We start from the raw sequence: 15230 nt of genomic DNA on the forward strand, positions 1-15230 counted from the left end.
ATGGCGTGTGGGCTCAATAGTTGTGGCACGCGGGCTCTAGAGTGCAGTTTCAGTAGTTGTGGTGCATGGGCTTCGTTGCTCCGCGGCATGTGGGATCTTCCCAGACCAGTGATTGAACCTGTGTCCCTTGCATTGGCAGGTGGATTCTTAACCACTGCGCCACCAAGGAAGTCCCATATTCTCTTTTTACTAATAACTTTTTATTACTCTTTTAGTGGTCACTCTAGAAATTACAGTGTACATCCTTGACTTAGTATGGTCTACTTAAGTTAGTACTTTGAAGAATACAAGAATCTTTTAACAGTCTGCTTCATTTACCTCTTCCTGCTTTCTGTCATTTTACTTCATGCGTTTTAAGTTCCACAGATTTTATTGTTGTTGTTTTAAGCAATCAACATTTGCTTATACTTAACCTCTGAACCTTAACATATTTAAATTTAGCGATATGTTTTACCTCTTTATCTCTTCCAGCAGTTCTATTCTTTCATCTGAGATCATGTTCTTTCAGCTTGAATTACTCTCTTTATTAGTTCTTAAGAATCAAGCCTGCATATGACATATTCCTTTAGATTTCATTTGAAAACATTAAACATTTTTAAAATTTGTGGTAAAAAAACACAACATAAAATTTACTATCTCTACCGTATTCACGTGTTCAGTTTAATAGTGTTATGTATACTCACATTGTTGGGTAATGGACCTCCAGAACTGACACTCTATTATACTCATTAAACAAGGACTGTCCATTTGCCTAGACCCTAGTCCCTCATACAGTATTTGTTCTTTCGTGGCTGGCTTATTTCACTTAGCATAATGTCCTCAAGGGCACCCATGTCATAACTTGAGACAGGATTCTTTTTTTTTTTTATAAATGTATTTATTTATTTTTGGCTGTGTTGGGTCTTCGTTTCTGCGCGCAGGCTTTCTCTAGTTGCGGCAAGCGGGGGCTACTCTTCATCGCGGTGTGCGGGCTTCTCATTGTCGTGGCTTCTCTTGTTGTGGAGCACGGGCTCTAGATGCGCAGGCTCAGTAGTTGTGGCTCACGGGCTTAGTTGCTCCGTGGCATGTGGGATCTTCCCAGAGCAGGGCTCGAACCCGTGTCCCCTGCATTGGCAGGCAGATTCTTAACCACTGCACCACCAGGGAAGCCCTCTATTCTCTTTTCTATCTTTATAGTTGGCATGTGGGATATTAGTTCCCCAACCAGAGATTGAACCCGTGCCATCTGCAATGGAAGTGCAGGGTCTTAACCAGTGAACTGCTAGGGAAGTCCTGAGTTTCAGATTTCTTGTTGTCTGGCCTACTGAGGTGTTTGCCATCTAAAAAGTCACTTAGTGGTTAAGTCCAATTACCTAGGGAACCAACTGATACCTAGGAACTGATACCAAGTGAAGCTGGGTGGTCCCCAAAGGAAAGTGAATACAAACTCAACAGTTGGTTTAAGTGTATATTTTAGCCATGTCATAAGCAGATTGTAGCCAGTATTGGACATATGCCTAGCAGTGACTAAGGATCCAAGGGGCAACATCAAGATAGGTGCCTTTTAGGCAGTGGTGTGTTGACAAATGTTTAACAGCAGATTCTCTGGGAGAGCAGGAGTGAGCGGGGCCATGATTTGTAGTGTCTTCTGATTTCCATTGTGTAAATATTTCCACAGGCTGATTTCAAGCTACTAGGAATTTAACAACTGTCTGGCAAGTTTCCTGACAATTTAACAATTGATTCTTCTAAGCTGGTTCTATCTGGCTCCAGCAAACTGTTGCTTACAGATACCATAGTTAAGACGTAATCAACAGTTCAGAACCTTAAAGCAACAAAGGTGAAGGAAAATATCTAGGAAAATTAAGAAATCTTGCATACAGATTGAAGTGTAACAATATATAGCACCAGCTCCTTGACTTTCCATGTCTTGGGCTGTCTCCTTCACACAGTCATTACTTTGTTGATAGTCTTGAGTGAAGGCTGTTTTCTGCTTCTGGAGGATTCCTAAGAATTCTCAGGTTGAGGTCTCTGGCAGGAACAGCCTTCCTGATTCAAGAGGGATTTATTTCTCCTTCATTAACAAACAAGGGTACGAGGATCGAAGCCACAGACTTTAACTGCTGTGTTAGTTGTTAATAGCGCCTGTAAGGTCCTTTCCACTGTTGTCAAGGGCAGTCTTTTTCTGATGTCTCTTTCAGAAGATGAAGCTTCTGAGTTTTAAAGAGTGAATAGGCTTGTTCTGAAGGACGTTTTGGAAAAGCTACTCACATCTGTTGATACATTTGTATATAGATTCCACTTACATGAGGTACCTAGAATAGTCAAATTCATAGAGACAGAGTAGACTGGTGGTTGCCAGGGGCTGGTGGGGGAGGGGAAGATGGGGAATTAGTTTTTTTTATTAATTAAAAAAAATTTTTAATTTTATTTATCTATTTTTGGCTGCGTTGGGTCTTTGTTGCTGCGCGTGGGCTTTCTCTAGTTGCAGCGAGTAGGGGGCTACTCTTCGTTGCGGTGCGCGGGCTTCTCATTGTGGTGGCTTCTCTGGTTGCAGAGCACGGGCTCTAGGTGCGTGGGCTTCAGTAGTTGTGGCACATGGGCTCAGTAGTTGTGTCTCATGGGCTCTAGAGCACAGGCTCAGTAGTTGTGGCGCCTGGGCTTAGTTGCTGTGTGGCATGTGGGATCTTCCCTGACCAGGGCTCGAACCTGTGTCCCCTGCATTGGCAGGCGGATTCTTAACCACTGAGCCACCAGGGAAGCCCTCTATTCTCTTTTCTATCTTTACAGTTTGGCCAGGATTTTGTTGCAGGCAGGTAGGATACACTCTAGAAATATCCTTGACTATGCTTTAAAGTGTTTCCATCCCCACTGTAGGATTAAGATGGTCGCCAAACTATCTGGGCTATGGTAATAAGACTGGAGAGCTTACCTGCTGTGTTAATCAGCATTTCAGGAATGGAAGAGGGTGGGATCCTCTCTGGAAATATGACACACAATTAACTTAGAAGGGTATAATCAATGATTACCTTGGGAGAGAACATGTTCTAGACAGTAAGGACATCAACGAATCTCCAGGGACTTTTTTAAGTCATAAAGTGTACTATGATTGTCCTTGATTGATAATGGTATTGAAACCTCGAAACAAAATAATTTGTTGACAATTATTGAACCAGTTTCAGTGCTTAGCAATTGGGTTAGCTCAGTAATCTTTATTCATGAGATGGGAGCAATGAAGCAGAACTGAGGAGGTCATTGGTAAGTGTGCATAAGTCAACATAGCAAACCTGGAGTGACTCTCTTTAGAAGGGCCTGCTTGCAGGGTTGGCCTTGGCTGGATTTTGGGAGTGTTCCCACCATTCCCCCCTGATAAGGGTGGCCCGCTATACTGTGCAAACAGTGTACAGTGTTCAATAATTTATGTGGAATGCCTGCTTTCTTTCTGGGAATCTGGAGTTTTGGTATGTGCTAGGCAGAGAGTACCTACATGACTAGCCCTCCCAATAAAAACGTTGATCGCTGAGTCTTTAGTAGTCTTCCCTGGGCAGAAACATTGCACATGTGCATTTTCATTGCTGGGGGAAGAGTATGCTCTGTGTGACCCCTCATGGGAAAGTCTAATGGGCTTCTCCCAGATTCATATGTTGAAGCCCTAATCCCTCAGTGTGATTGTATTTGGAAACAGGACCTTTATGGAAGTAATGAAAGGTTAGATGAAGTCATAAGGGTGGGACCCTGAACTGATAGGATTAGTGACCTTATAAGAAGAGACACCAGAGAGCTCTCTCTCTTCTTCCTTGGGCACACATTCATGGAGGAAAGGCCATGTGAAAACACAATGAGAAGGCAGCTGTCTACAACCAGGAAGAGACCTCTCTCCCCAAACTGAATTGGCCAACACCTTCATCTTGGACTTCTAGCCTCCAGAACTGTGAGGAAAAAAAGCTCTGTTGTTTAAGCTACCAGTCTGTGGTATTTTGTTGTGACAGCCCTAGGAAATGAATACAGCCTCCCTCAAGAAGGGCAACCTGTCTCTCAGATTCATAGACCAGCATTCCCATACATTATTTCATCCTTTATTATTTATGTATGTGGTCTTCAATAATATGGGATTGTTTCACGTATCTTAAAGCTTTTATAAAAATGGTATCAAACTGTATGTATTCTGCAGCTTGTTTTCCTTTTTTTGTTTTGTTTTTTGCTTCATCTTATATCTGTGAGATTTATTCATGTGGATATTTTTCTCTAGTTCTAGATTGATGCACAATACTTTCTAAAATGCAAATACAGTATCACTTCCTGGATTAAGATGCTTCAGGTTTCTTACCTCAAAGAACATCGATAAAAAACACAAGCAGTTATGTATAAAATAGATAACTAATAAGGACCTACTGTGTAGCACAGGAAACTCTACTCAATAGTCTGTAATGGCCTATATGGGAAAAGGATCTAAAAAAAAAAGAAGAGTGGATACATGTGTATGTATAACTGATTCACTTTGCTGTATACTGGAAACTAACACAACATTATAAATCAGCTATACCCCAATAAAAATTTAAAAACAAACAAACAAACAAACAAAAAACCCAAAACACAAGCAGCTAATGAGGATGAGTAAAGGACCTGGTGGGCAAAGGGAGATGCCTTTGAGTGTATTTGGGGAATCCCTGCATTGTTAAATATTTTGATCTCTCAAGAGAAGTAGAAAATTTGGAATTTTATGTGAAAGCTGCCATATTTTGAATATAGCTAACTAACTCAATTTTTTTTTTTTTTTAACTGACTCAATTTAACACACGCATACACCCAGGGCTAAAAACCAAACTTAGCCTTGTGCCATATGTGGCCCATTGTTGTGCCACAGTGTGATTTCTGGCCTCGAAGGTAAAAACCCCCAACTCTGTAGTATAATATTTACTCTCTTCAGGATCTGGCCCTTTCCTATTCCTTCAGTTTTGTCTGTAAATGCTTCCTTTGCTGAAGTCATACCATTTGTGATACGAAAGCATGCTGCTGGACCCACAGCTCACTATCATACACGTGCTATTCACTCTGCTTGTAAGTCCTTTACCTAGAATATCCACTTATCTACCTTTCTTTTTTTTTTTCTTAATACTTCAAAGTATATATTTTTAGGAACAAGGACATTCTCTTACATTACCCCAGTACAAGGATCAAAAGCAGGAAATTTAGCATAGAAAAACCCAATTATCTAATCCAGTCACATGTAAATTTAGTTAATTGTCCCCGGTAATGCTCTTTATACATATTTAAAAAATTTTTTTTTATTGGAGTATAGTTGATTTACGATGTTATGTTAGTTTCAGGTGTACAGCAAGGTGAATCAGTTATACATATACATATACCTACTCTATTTTTTTAGACTCTTTTTCCATATAGGCCATTACAGAGTATTGAGTAGAGTTCCCTGTGTTATACAGCAGGTTCTTATTAGTTTTCTATTTTATATATAGTAGTGTGTATGTGTCAGTCCCAATCTTCCAATTTATTCCTCCCCCCCTTATCTCCTGGTAACCATAAGTTTGTTTTCTACATCTGTGATTCTACTTCTGTTTTGTAAATAAGTTCATTTGTACCTTTTTTTTTAGATTCTATATATAAGTGATATCATATGTTATTTATCTTTCTTTGTCTGACTTAACTTCACTCAGTATGACAATCTCTAGGTCCAACCATGTTGCTGCAAATGGCATTATTTTGTTCTTTTTGAACAAATATCTTTTGGCTGAGTAATACTCCAGTGTATATATGTATCACATCTTCTTTATCCATTCCTCTGTTGATGGACATTTAGATTGCTTCCATGTCCTGGCTATTATAAATAATGCTGCAATGAACATTGGAGTGCATGTATCATTTTGAATTATGGTTTTCTGTGGGTATATGCCTAGGAGTGGGATTGCTGGGTCATATGGTAGTTCTATTTTTAGTTTTTTTAAGGAACCTTGATACTGTTCTCCATAGTGGCTGTATCAATTTACATTCCCACCAACAGTGCAGGAGGGTTCCCTTTTCTCCACACCCTCTCCAGCATTTATTGTTTGTAGACTTTTTGATAATGGTCATTCTGACTGGTGTGAGGTGATACCTCATTGTAGTTTTTTTTTTAATATATAAACTTATTTATTTAATTTATTTTATTTTCAGCTGCATTGGGTCTTTGTTGCTGCATGTGGGCTTTCTTTAGCTGTGGTGAGTTGGGGCTACCCTTCATTGAGATGATTGGGCTTCTCATTGTGGTGCCTTCTCTTGTGGAGCATGGGCTGTAGGTGCTCAGGCTTCAGTAGTTGTGGCATGTATGCTTAGTAGTTGTGGCTCGTGGGCTCTAGAGCGCAGGCTCAGTAGTTGTGGTGCACTGACTTAGTTGCTTCGTGGCATGTGGGATCTTCCTGGACCAGGGATCGAACCCATGTCCCCTGCATTGGCAGGTGGATTCTTAACCACTGTGCCACCAGGGAAGCCCTCACTGTACTTTTGATTTGCATTTCTCTAATAATTAGTGATGTCGAGCATCTTTTCATGTGCTTTTTGGCCATCTGTATGTCTTCTTTGGACAAGTGTCTGTTTAGGTCTTCTGCCCAATTTTTGATTGGGTTGTTTGTTTTTTTGATATTGAGCTGCATGAGCTGTTTGTATATTTTGGAGATTAATCCCTTGTCAGTTGCTTCGTTTGCAGATATTTTCTCCCCATTTATCTACCTTTCAATTATCCTTTTTTTATGGTGATAAATTTTTTATTTTTGAATAATTTTAGATTTATAGGAAAGTTGTAAAGACAAAATACAGAGTTCCCATGCACTCCTCACATAATTTCCCCTAATGTTAATGTCTTACGTTACCATGGTACCATGGTACGTTTGTTAAAACTAAGGAAACAACATTGGTACATTATTATTAACTAAACTCTAGACTCTATCTGAATTTCAGTAGTTTTTACAGTTTTTAGTTTTTGTATCCAGTCCAGGATATTGCACTGCATTTAGTCATCATAGGTCCTTAGCCATCTCTGGTCTGTGATAGTTTCTGTCTTTCCTTGTTTTTCATGACCTTGACAGTTTTGAGGAGTATTTAAAAATTATTTATTTATTTATCTATTTATAAATTTCAGCTTTATTGAGGTATAATTGACATACAAAATTGTAAGATATTTAAAGTCTACATTGTGGTGATTTGATATATGTATACATTGTGAAAGGATTTCCACCCATCTAGGTAATTAACACATCCATCACCTCATATATATAACTTTTTTTTTTTTTTTTTTTTTTTTTTTTTTTTTTTGCGGTAGGCGGGCCTCTCACTGCTGTGGCCTCTCCCGCTGCGGAGCACAGGCTCCGGACGCGCAGGTTCAGCGGCCATGGCTCACGGGCCTAGCCGCTGCACGGCATGTGGGATCCTCCCAGACCGGGGCACGAACCCGTGTCCCCTGCATCGGCAGACGGACTCTCAACCACTGTGCCACCAGGGAAGCCCTATATAACTTTTTTTTATGGTGAGAACAATTAAGTTATACTCTCTTAGCAAATTTCAGTTATATAATATGGTGTTATCAACTATGGCCACCATGTTTTACATTAGATCCTCAGAACTTATTCATCTTATTGCTGAAAGTTTGCACCCTGTTACCAATCTCTCCCTGTTTCCTCCCCTGCCCCAGCCCCTGGAAAGCACTTTCCTGCTCTGTGTCTATGAGTTTGACATTTTTTCTTATTTTTTAGGTTCCACATATAAGTGACATCATGTGGTATTTGTCCTTCTCCCTGTGGGTTATTTCACTTTATATACCATATCTTTATTCATTCATTTGTTGATGGACACTTAGGTTGTTTCTATACCTTGGCTGTTGTGAATAATGCTTCAACATGGGAGTACAGATATCTCTTCAATTTTCTGTTTTCATTTCCTTTGAATATATACCCCAAAGTGGGATTGCTGGATCACATAGTAGCTCTATTTTTAGTTTTTTAAGGAACCTCCATACTGTTTTCCATAGTGGCTGCACCAATTTACATTCCCACCAACACTGTAGGAGGGTCCCCTTTTCTCCACACCCTCTTCAGCAGTTATTATTTGTAAACTTTTTGACAATAGCCATTCTTACTGGTATGATGTGATAACTCATCATAGTTTTATTTACATTTATTTCTCTGATAAGTATCAATGACAAGCGTCTTTTCATGTGCCTATTGGCCATCTGTATGTCTTCTCTGGAGAAATGTCTATTTAGATCTTCTGCTTATATTTTGATTTTTTTTTTTGTTTGTTTGTTATTGAGTACAGTCTGTAACTTTAAGTGGAGAGGGCAAAGGCATAGACTTGTGTTCTGTTAGTTAGGGTACACATTCGGCTACTGTAACAAAGGCAAAACAAAACAAAACACAGTAACTTAAATAAGATACAGTGTTTTTCTCTTTTGCATAAAAATCTGAGCAAAACCTTCCGGGGCTGATATAGCAGCTCCATAGTGTCAGTACCTTCGAGCTCCTTGGATATTGTTTTGTCTTCCTCAATGCCTGACTTCCTTCTTATCATCTAAGATGACAACTTTGCCCCCAACATTATGCCCACATTCTGGCAAGCTGGGAAGAGGAGAAGGGAAAGTGGAAGGCATGCCCCTTCCCTTTAGGGGCACAACCCAAAAGTTACCCATGTCACTTTTGCTTACATCCCATTGGCCAAAACTTAGTAACCTAGCCACTCTTGCTGTGATGGAAGTTGGCAAATGTAGTTATTCCCTGAGGGCCATGTACTCAGCTAATTGTGAGAGTTCTTTTACTAAAGAAGCAAGAGGAAGGTGGGTATTAGGGGACAACTCGCAGTCTCTGCCACAGTCCACGCCTTCATCACTCAAAGAGTTCTGCACGACTACTCTTCTCACTAGTGTAACAGTCAGGATTCAGCCAAGGAAGCACACCTCCGTAAGACTCTACCTTTACCGGGGGAATACAATAGCATTTTGGCTCTCTAGGAATTAGTATCAGTTCAGAGCTAGAGTCCAGTAATCCCTGAAAATTTTGGTTATTTTCCCTTCCCGTAGTACATACTCACATTCATCAGTGGCTACAGGCTACTGGCAGAGAGTGATTACAAGAGTCTGCCTGAAGCATTGGTAGACAAGTTGGACAAGCTGGATAAGGGGGATAGCAGAGAAGCTAAGCATGTCTGGCTGCCAGATAGGAATGTGAGGAAGGCTCTCAGAAAGGGGTCATGAGAAGCAATTGCTTCTGGACAGCTACCACCTCTGTGGGTCTGCAGCCAAGTGTCTGGTGGTGGGCCTGGGGTTGCTGGTGGTCAGCAGGGCTAGCAGTTGGGAAAAACAAGCTGGATGCAGAGTGGAGGCTGAGGACACGTGGTCTTCCAGGAAACTGTGTTCCCGACCTTACGGTAATAATCTGGGAGTATTGGCTGCCACTTCACTCCTGCTTTCTTTTTTTTTTTTAAATTAATTTAATTAATTTATTATTTTTGGCTGCATTGGGTCTTCGTTGCTGTGCGCGGGCTCTCTCCAGTTGCGGCGAGCGGGGCCCACTCCTCGCTGTGGCGCGCGGGCCTCCCACTCTGGTGGCTCCCCCTGTTGCAGAGCACGGGCTCCAGGCACGTGGGCTTAGCCGCTCCGTGGCACGTGGGATCTTCCTGGACCAGGGCTCGAACCCGTGCCCCGCATGGCAGGAGGACTCCTAACCACTGCGCCACCAGGGAAGCCCCCACTCCTGCTTTCTAAATATCTTACAAGGTCCTCTTTTGGCTAACCCTAACCAGGAACCATATAGGGCAGAGGACTTGGAGAAACATAATTTCCACTCCAGTCTACCGACTCTGTATGTGCTCCCAACTCAGGGAGAGCCCAATATATGTATGTAGCTCAAAGTTCAGGGTCTCTAGGTGGAGTGCAGTCTTGCTATTTATTGCTCATGTGGCTGCTCATGATTCCCTGATTTACACCCCAGCTTCCCTCGGCTCCATGCACACCATGCAACAGCAGGGCAGTATCTTGTAACGGGATACGGGGGATCACAGGGGAGATTGGCACCTGACTTCTCAAGAGCAACTCTGGAAGCTAGAAGATGATGTAAAATGTTTTCAGAATTCTGAGAGGAGATTTATCATTTCTAGCAAAGGCAGAGTAACGGTTCCAGACTGGTTCTAGATGGAGTAGCTGGTTCCCTCCCACCACAGATGAATAGAAAATGGACAAAATATATGAAACAATTATTTTCAGACATCGGTAACAGGAAGTGGGTTTTGGAGATGATAAACATCCCAAAATGCGTGGCATAGCTCGGAGAAGCTGGAACTGTTCAGCTCAGAACTGGCAATTATATTCCCCTGAAAACACGGTATTAGAATTACAGGCTATATCAAAGAAAGCAAAAACAATATTGTCCCAGGCTTTGAAAGCAGCCATTTTACTAAAGAGGTACCATGGCATAACAGGGGTCATCAGCTTTCAGATTCTGGTTTGCTGTATTGGGGTGGTCACCATTAAGTTATCACCACATATATCAGGTTTCATTTTGTCAGTACCTCACTTGTGAGTTGATTAGGATACAGCTCTGGCTGCTATAGTAAAGACAGAAATAACAATGATTTAAATAAGATAAAAGTTTATTTCTCTGTCACATAACAGTCCATGCATTAAGCAGTAGAAGACTGATAAGATGATGCCACAGAGTAGGGGACCTTTGCTCCTCCTATCTTATTGCTCTGCTGTTTTCAACATGGGGCTCCTATCTCACGAGTTAAGATGGTTGCTCCAGCACCCACCAGTATGTCTTCTTTCAGGAAGGAGGGAAGAGGAAATGGAAGGCATGCCTCTACTCTTTAAGGGCACAATTCTTACATTCCATAAAGCACACCTTCACATGTCCACACGTTGTTGTTAGGGAGGGTGGATAGTGCAGCCTTTAGCTGGGTGGCCATGTGCTCAGCTAAAGCTCAGGAGCTCTTTTACTAAGGAAAGGAGTGGAGAATAGATATTATGGAACAAGTAGTTTCTGCCACAACTGCCGTTCAAGAAAATAACTTCTATAAGACAAAACAGATAGGATCTAAGGAGAATCACCCCAAAGGGTAAACATGGGAGGAAGGAAGAGAAAAAAAGAACAAAGAAAAGCAGGTTTCCTGGGTAGGAAATGAGCCCAGCCTTAGATACCTAAGTGAGAAATCCTGTGAAACTGATGTAAATTTTTATCTTGTGTGTCATGCAGGTTCCTGCTTACATTTTAAAATTCTATTGTGTCACCTCTCAGCTATCCTTAAACAGTTTGTATCTCTTTTGGCGTTTGCCATGTTGTAAGACATTCTGTGTCATTCCTAGCTTTGTTAACTGTCTCGAGGTGACTCTGTACGAGAAGCAAAATAGTTAAGAGAGAGCCCCTGATGCTGTCGAATGTATAGGTGAGAGGACCTGATGTCTGAGATTTGCTTCAGAATACTCCAGCAAAAAATAAGCAGGGGGATAGATGAAACAAGATTGACAAAATGTTGATTTGTTGAAGCTGTGTGATGGGTGCCTGGGTGATCATAAGACTATTTTCTCTCTTTTGTGTCTGTTAAAAACTGTCCATAATAAAACAAAAGTCCAGTCCCTGACGACAGCCAGACCTGGGTTCAAACCCTAGTTTCACTACTTACTAGCTGAGTGGCTTTTCCTCTCTATAAATTCAGTTTCTTAAAATGGGAATTGTATAGGCCAGTAGGGTTCCTGTAAAGATTAAAAGAGATAAAATTTGAGGCATCTAACAAGGTCTAGCCCTTAGTAGTTGTATTAATAAGCATGCCGACTTGCAAGCAACAGAAACTGACTTTGGTTATGGCTAATTCCTCTGACACGCAGATGTTAGTATATGCAGAAGAGGTAGGGCTTGAGCTGGGATCTCTGATTTCTAGACCTAGAACGTTTTCTATGTTTCCACATTTGTCCAAAACCTTACCTTGGTTTGGCGCTTTGCAACTTACGCCTTCAAACATACAGGATCTTAGTTTGGGTACCTGCCTGGAACTTAGGACCCTCGAGACTGTAGGGTGGCCCTGGGCTGAGGGGTGGTCAAGGGGCGGAGGTACCTCACTGACGTTCGCTGGCCGCACTGCGTGTAGGTTGCTAAGTGGAAGCTGGCGCAATACGGGTTTTATCCCGAGCAGGCGCGGATCAACCGCCGCCAGAACACACGCGTGTCCTCCCTGCCTCGCTCATTGCCGGGATAGTGTCGGGCCGGCAGCCCCCAGCTGGCTCCTGTTGGGCCGCTCGGCCAGCCTCCCCCCGGGCCCAGCACGCGCTTGCCCAGCAGCCAGGCTCCCGGCTCCCGCGGTTGGGCGAGTCCCGCTCCCGGTCCCTCCCTTCCCCGCAGTAGGGGCGGGGCCACGGATCCCAGGCTCGTGATTGGCCGAAGCCTAGGCGCTCCCCTTCCCGCCCCCTTCCGCGGGGTGAGAGGTCAGCGGAGCTCCGGTCTGCAGGGGCAACAATGGCGGGGCTCTGGGTCGGGGAGGCAGCGCTGGTCACAGCAGGACGGCGTGGACGGCGGTGGCCGCAGCCACTGTTGCGGAGCGCGGCGCTATGGACCCTGAAGGTAAGGAGCGCCGGTACTCCCCGTGGGCCTGGGCCTCACTGGGCTCCCAGCCCCGCACCGCCAGGCGGTGGCTAGTGCTGCGGAGAGCGCTCCGTAGGTGTCCGGGCGACACTCGGCGCCGGGTTCCGCGTCGGACCGCGCCCCTAACTCCCTCTCCCTCCGGAGTTCGCCCTGTAGCCGGGCAGAGCCGGCGTCTCTCGCCCCAGCTGTTACTCGGAGTATCATGGAGGGCCGAGCGGCCCAAGGAGCCTGTAGGCGTGAGTTTTCTGCTTTCTCGGGAGCGGCTGACAGCCACCTGGCTGTAATGTACGTGCATTTCCCGTGCTCCCGCTCTTGGGCCGTGAGGTTTTGGCTTGTCTTGAGCTTTCCAGGTGTATTTCATAAGATGTCAGGATTGCTACTACCTTTGCTTGAGTTGAGAGCCTATTTTAATTGTATTACATAACATTATGTACTGTATATGCATCTTGTGAGTTTTTCTCTTCTCTGTAGTGGTTAGCCTGATGTTTGTGCTGTTCTAAACACAGCTCTGCACTGTATGTTCTAGGGTTTTCATGGTGGTAGCCTTGACTTATACGTTGGAGTGTTTGTGTGTGGCTCTTAACACTTTTTCGCTTCAACATGGAGTCTCTTGTAATTCCTAAACGAAGACTACCTCACTTACTTTATTGACAGAGTTTGTCACTTGAACAAATTATTTAAAACAAAGGTTTCTCTGAAAACCACCTGTTATCTTCCTTTTAAAAAAATAGGCACGTAACTTGATTTATTGTCATTGAACTTTTAGAATTGGAAGACACGTTAGAGATGATTTGGCCCATCCTACTCTTGTAAAGAGGAGGGAGCTTAGGCCCAGGTGAGAAATGTTAAGCTAGAGCTGAACATGGAAGTGAAAGTAAGTCTGCAGGTACATTAGCTTAGTGTCAGCTTTAGAATGCCCACTCTCAAAAAACCCATAGTTTGTGTGGGCACACAATTTATTGTTTCTTAATCTTCAGTGTTCTTTCATCTTTTAATCTTTTTTGGTCACATCACTTGCAGTTGCAAAACTCTGAATGCATTTATTGATGTGTCGGAGGCAGCATGGTGTGGTGGGAAGGCATGGGCTTTGGAGTCACACAGGTGAAGCTTGGTATTTTAAATAAGTTACCTCTTTGGGCCTCCGCTTCTTCCTTTCAGCTGTTTTTTTTTCCAGCAAGTCTTTCTCTACTTCCTGTGTTCCATCTCTATGAAATGAATATAATTTCTCTTTTAGAAATTTTAGTCTGTTAAGGAGACAGACAAGTGTAAAATGCTATTAGGGGAGAGGTCCTAGTGCTATATAGAAGAAAATAAAATGGAGGGATTTGACCAAGTCTAGATTTTGAGCTTTGCGTCCTAGATACTGTTCTGGTGCTCTGCGTGAACTCATTTATTCAGTCCTCACAACAGCCATATGATCCCCATTTACAGATGAAGAAATTGAGGCACAGTTTTATGTGACTTGCTCAAACCATGCCTAAGGTAAGGGAGTTTTCCTTTGGAAGTGAAAATTGAAACAAGCTTTGAAGGACAAAGTGACTTTTTTCTAGGCAAAGAGAGAAGAAAGAGGTGAGCGTTATATGTGAGAGAGCAGCACGTACAAAAGTCCTGGGCCAGAGGGCATGACTAGGTAGGGGACCTGAGAAAAGGCTCCTGAGGCTCTGGTATCGAGATTAGATGGTGCTGGGGAGGTAGGTAGGAGTCAGACCATGCTGGGCCTTGCTGTAGGCCGTGCTTGGTTTTATGGGAAACCATTCATGTTGGAGTTGGGAGGGATTATTACACTGACATATTTTAGTGTGGAGAGGCTGAGAGAGAAGGAACTTGTTACTCTATTTACTGTTGGACACTTACTGTACAACATATAAACTGATTTTTCTTACCCAGTTTCTTCCTTTTAATGTGTCGGCAGAGCCTGCATCTTGTCTATTTCTGTTTTCTTTCTTTTTGAAAAAATATTTATTTATTTATTTGGCTGCACCGAGTCTTAGTTGCAGCGTGCAGGATCTTTAGTTGTGGCATGCAGGCTCTTAGTTGCGGCATGTGGGATCTAGTTCCCTGACCAGGGATTGAACCTGGGCCCCTTACACTGGGAGCGCAGAGCCTTAGCCACTGGACCACCAGGGAAGTCCCTATTTCTGTTTTCTTAACACAGCGTTTGACAAAGTAGTGCTGAATTTGTGGCAGTACTGACTGGAGTAGAGAGTTATATTTGTGCCAGTAAAGAATTCCTCCTGCAAGTGGGAGGAAGCTCTCAAGAGCACTGTCACTTTAGGGGAACTGGAGCTGCTGAGCTCCTCTCCGTGCTTCTTTTCTGTGAACTTGAAATGTGCTCCATTGAGTCTGTTTGAAGCGGAACCTTTTGAAGATTTTATTCCTCCCATTCCTCCCTCCACCCCTGCAAATTGTTTGGTTGGTTGGAAAGCAGGCTGCTAACTCTAGAGAGTTCTAACCATTCTCTTAACCAGTTAATAGAGTTTGTTTTTAGGGTATATATACAGTTCACCTTTTAGTCTTAATTTGTTTTGTGTGTGCTTTTTAAATAACTAGTTGTTTTCTTCTGTCTGCATTTTTCAGTGGCTTCAGGATGTTGGGCTTGTGGTAATTGCTACAGTTTATTGAACTTTTTTACATGCGTTATAT

The 15230-nt window shown here is 42.9% G+C and overlaps 1 protein-coding gene across 2 annotated transcripts in view; it reads left to right on the plus strand.

The window, feature by feature from the left end:
* Nucleotides 1-12435: 12435 nt before the first annotated feature.
* The window catches only part of PCCA (propionyl-CoA carboxylase subunit alpha), a 344033-nt gene continuing 341238 nt past the window's right edge, over nucleotides 12436-15230 (plus strand). For both annotated transcript variants that reach the window (XM_082602231.1, XM_082602232.1), the window contains exon 1: nucleotides 12436-12566. In XM_082602231.1, coding sequence (XP_082458357.1) covers nucleotides 12462-12566 — 105 coding nt within the window. In that variant the 5' untranslated portion in view covers nucleotides 12436-12461. The remainder of the gene's footprint in view (nucleotides 12567-15230) is intronic.

This window comes from Mesoplodon mirus (assembly GCF_964341445.2).
Source record: "Mesoplodon mirus genome assembly, chromosome: 17".
Classification (NCBI taxonomy): domain Eukaryota; kingdom Metazoa; phylum Chordata; class Mammalia; order Artiodactyla; family Ziphiidae; genus Mesoplodon; species Mesoplodon mirus.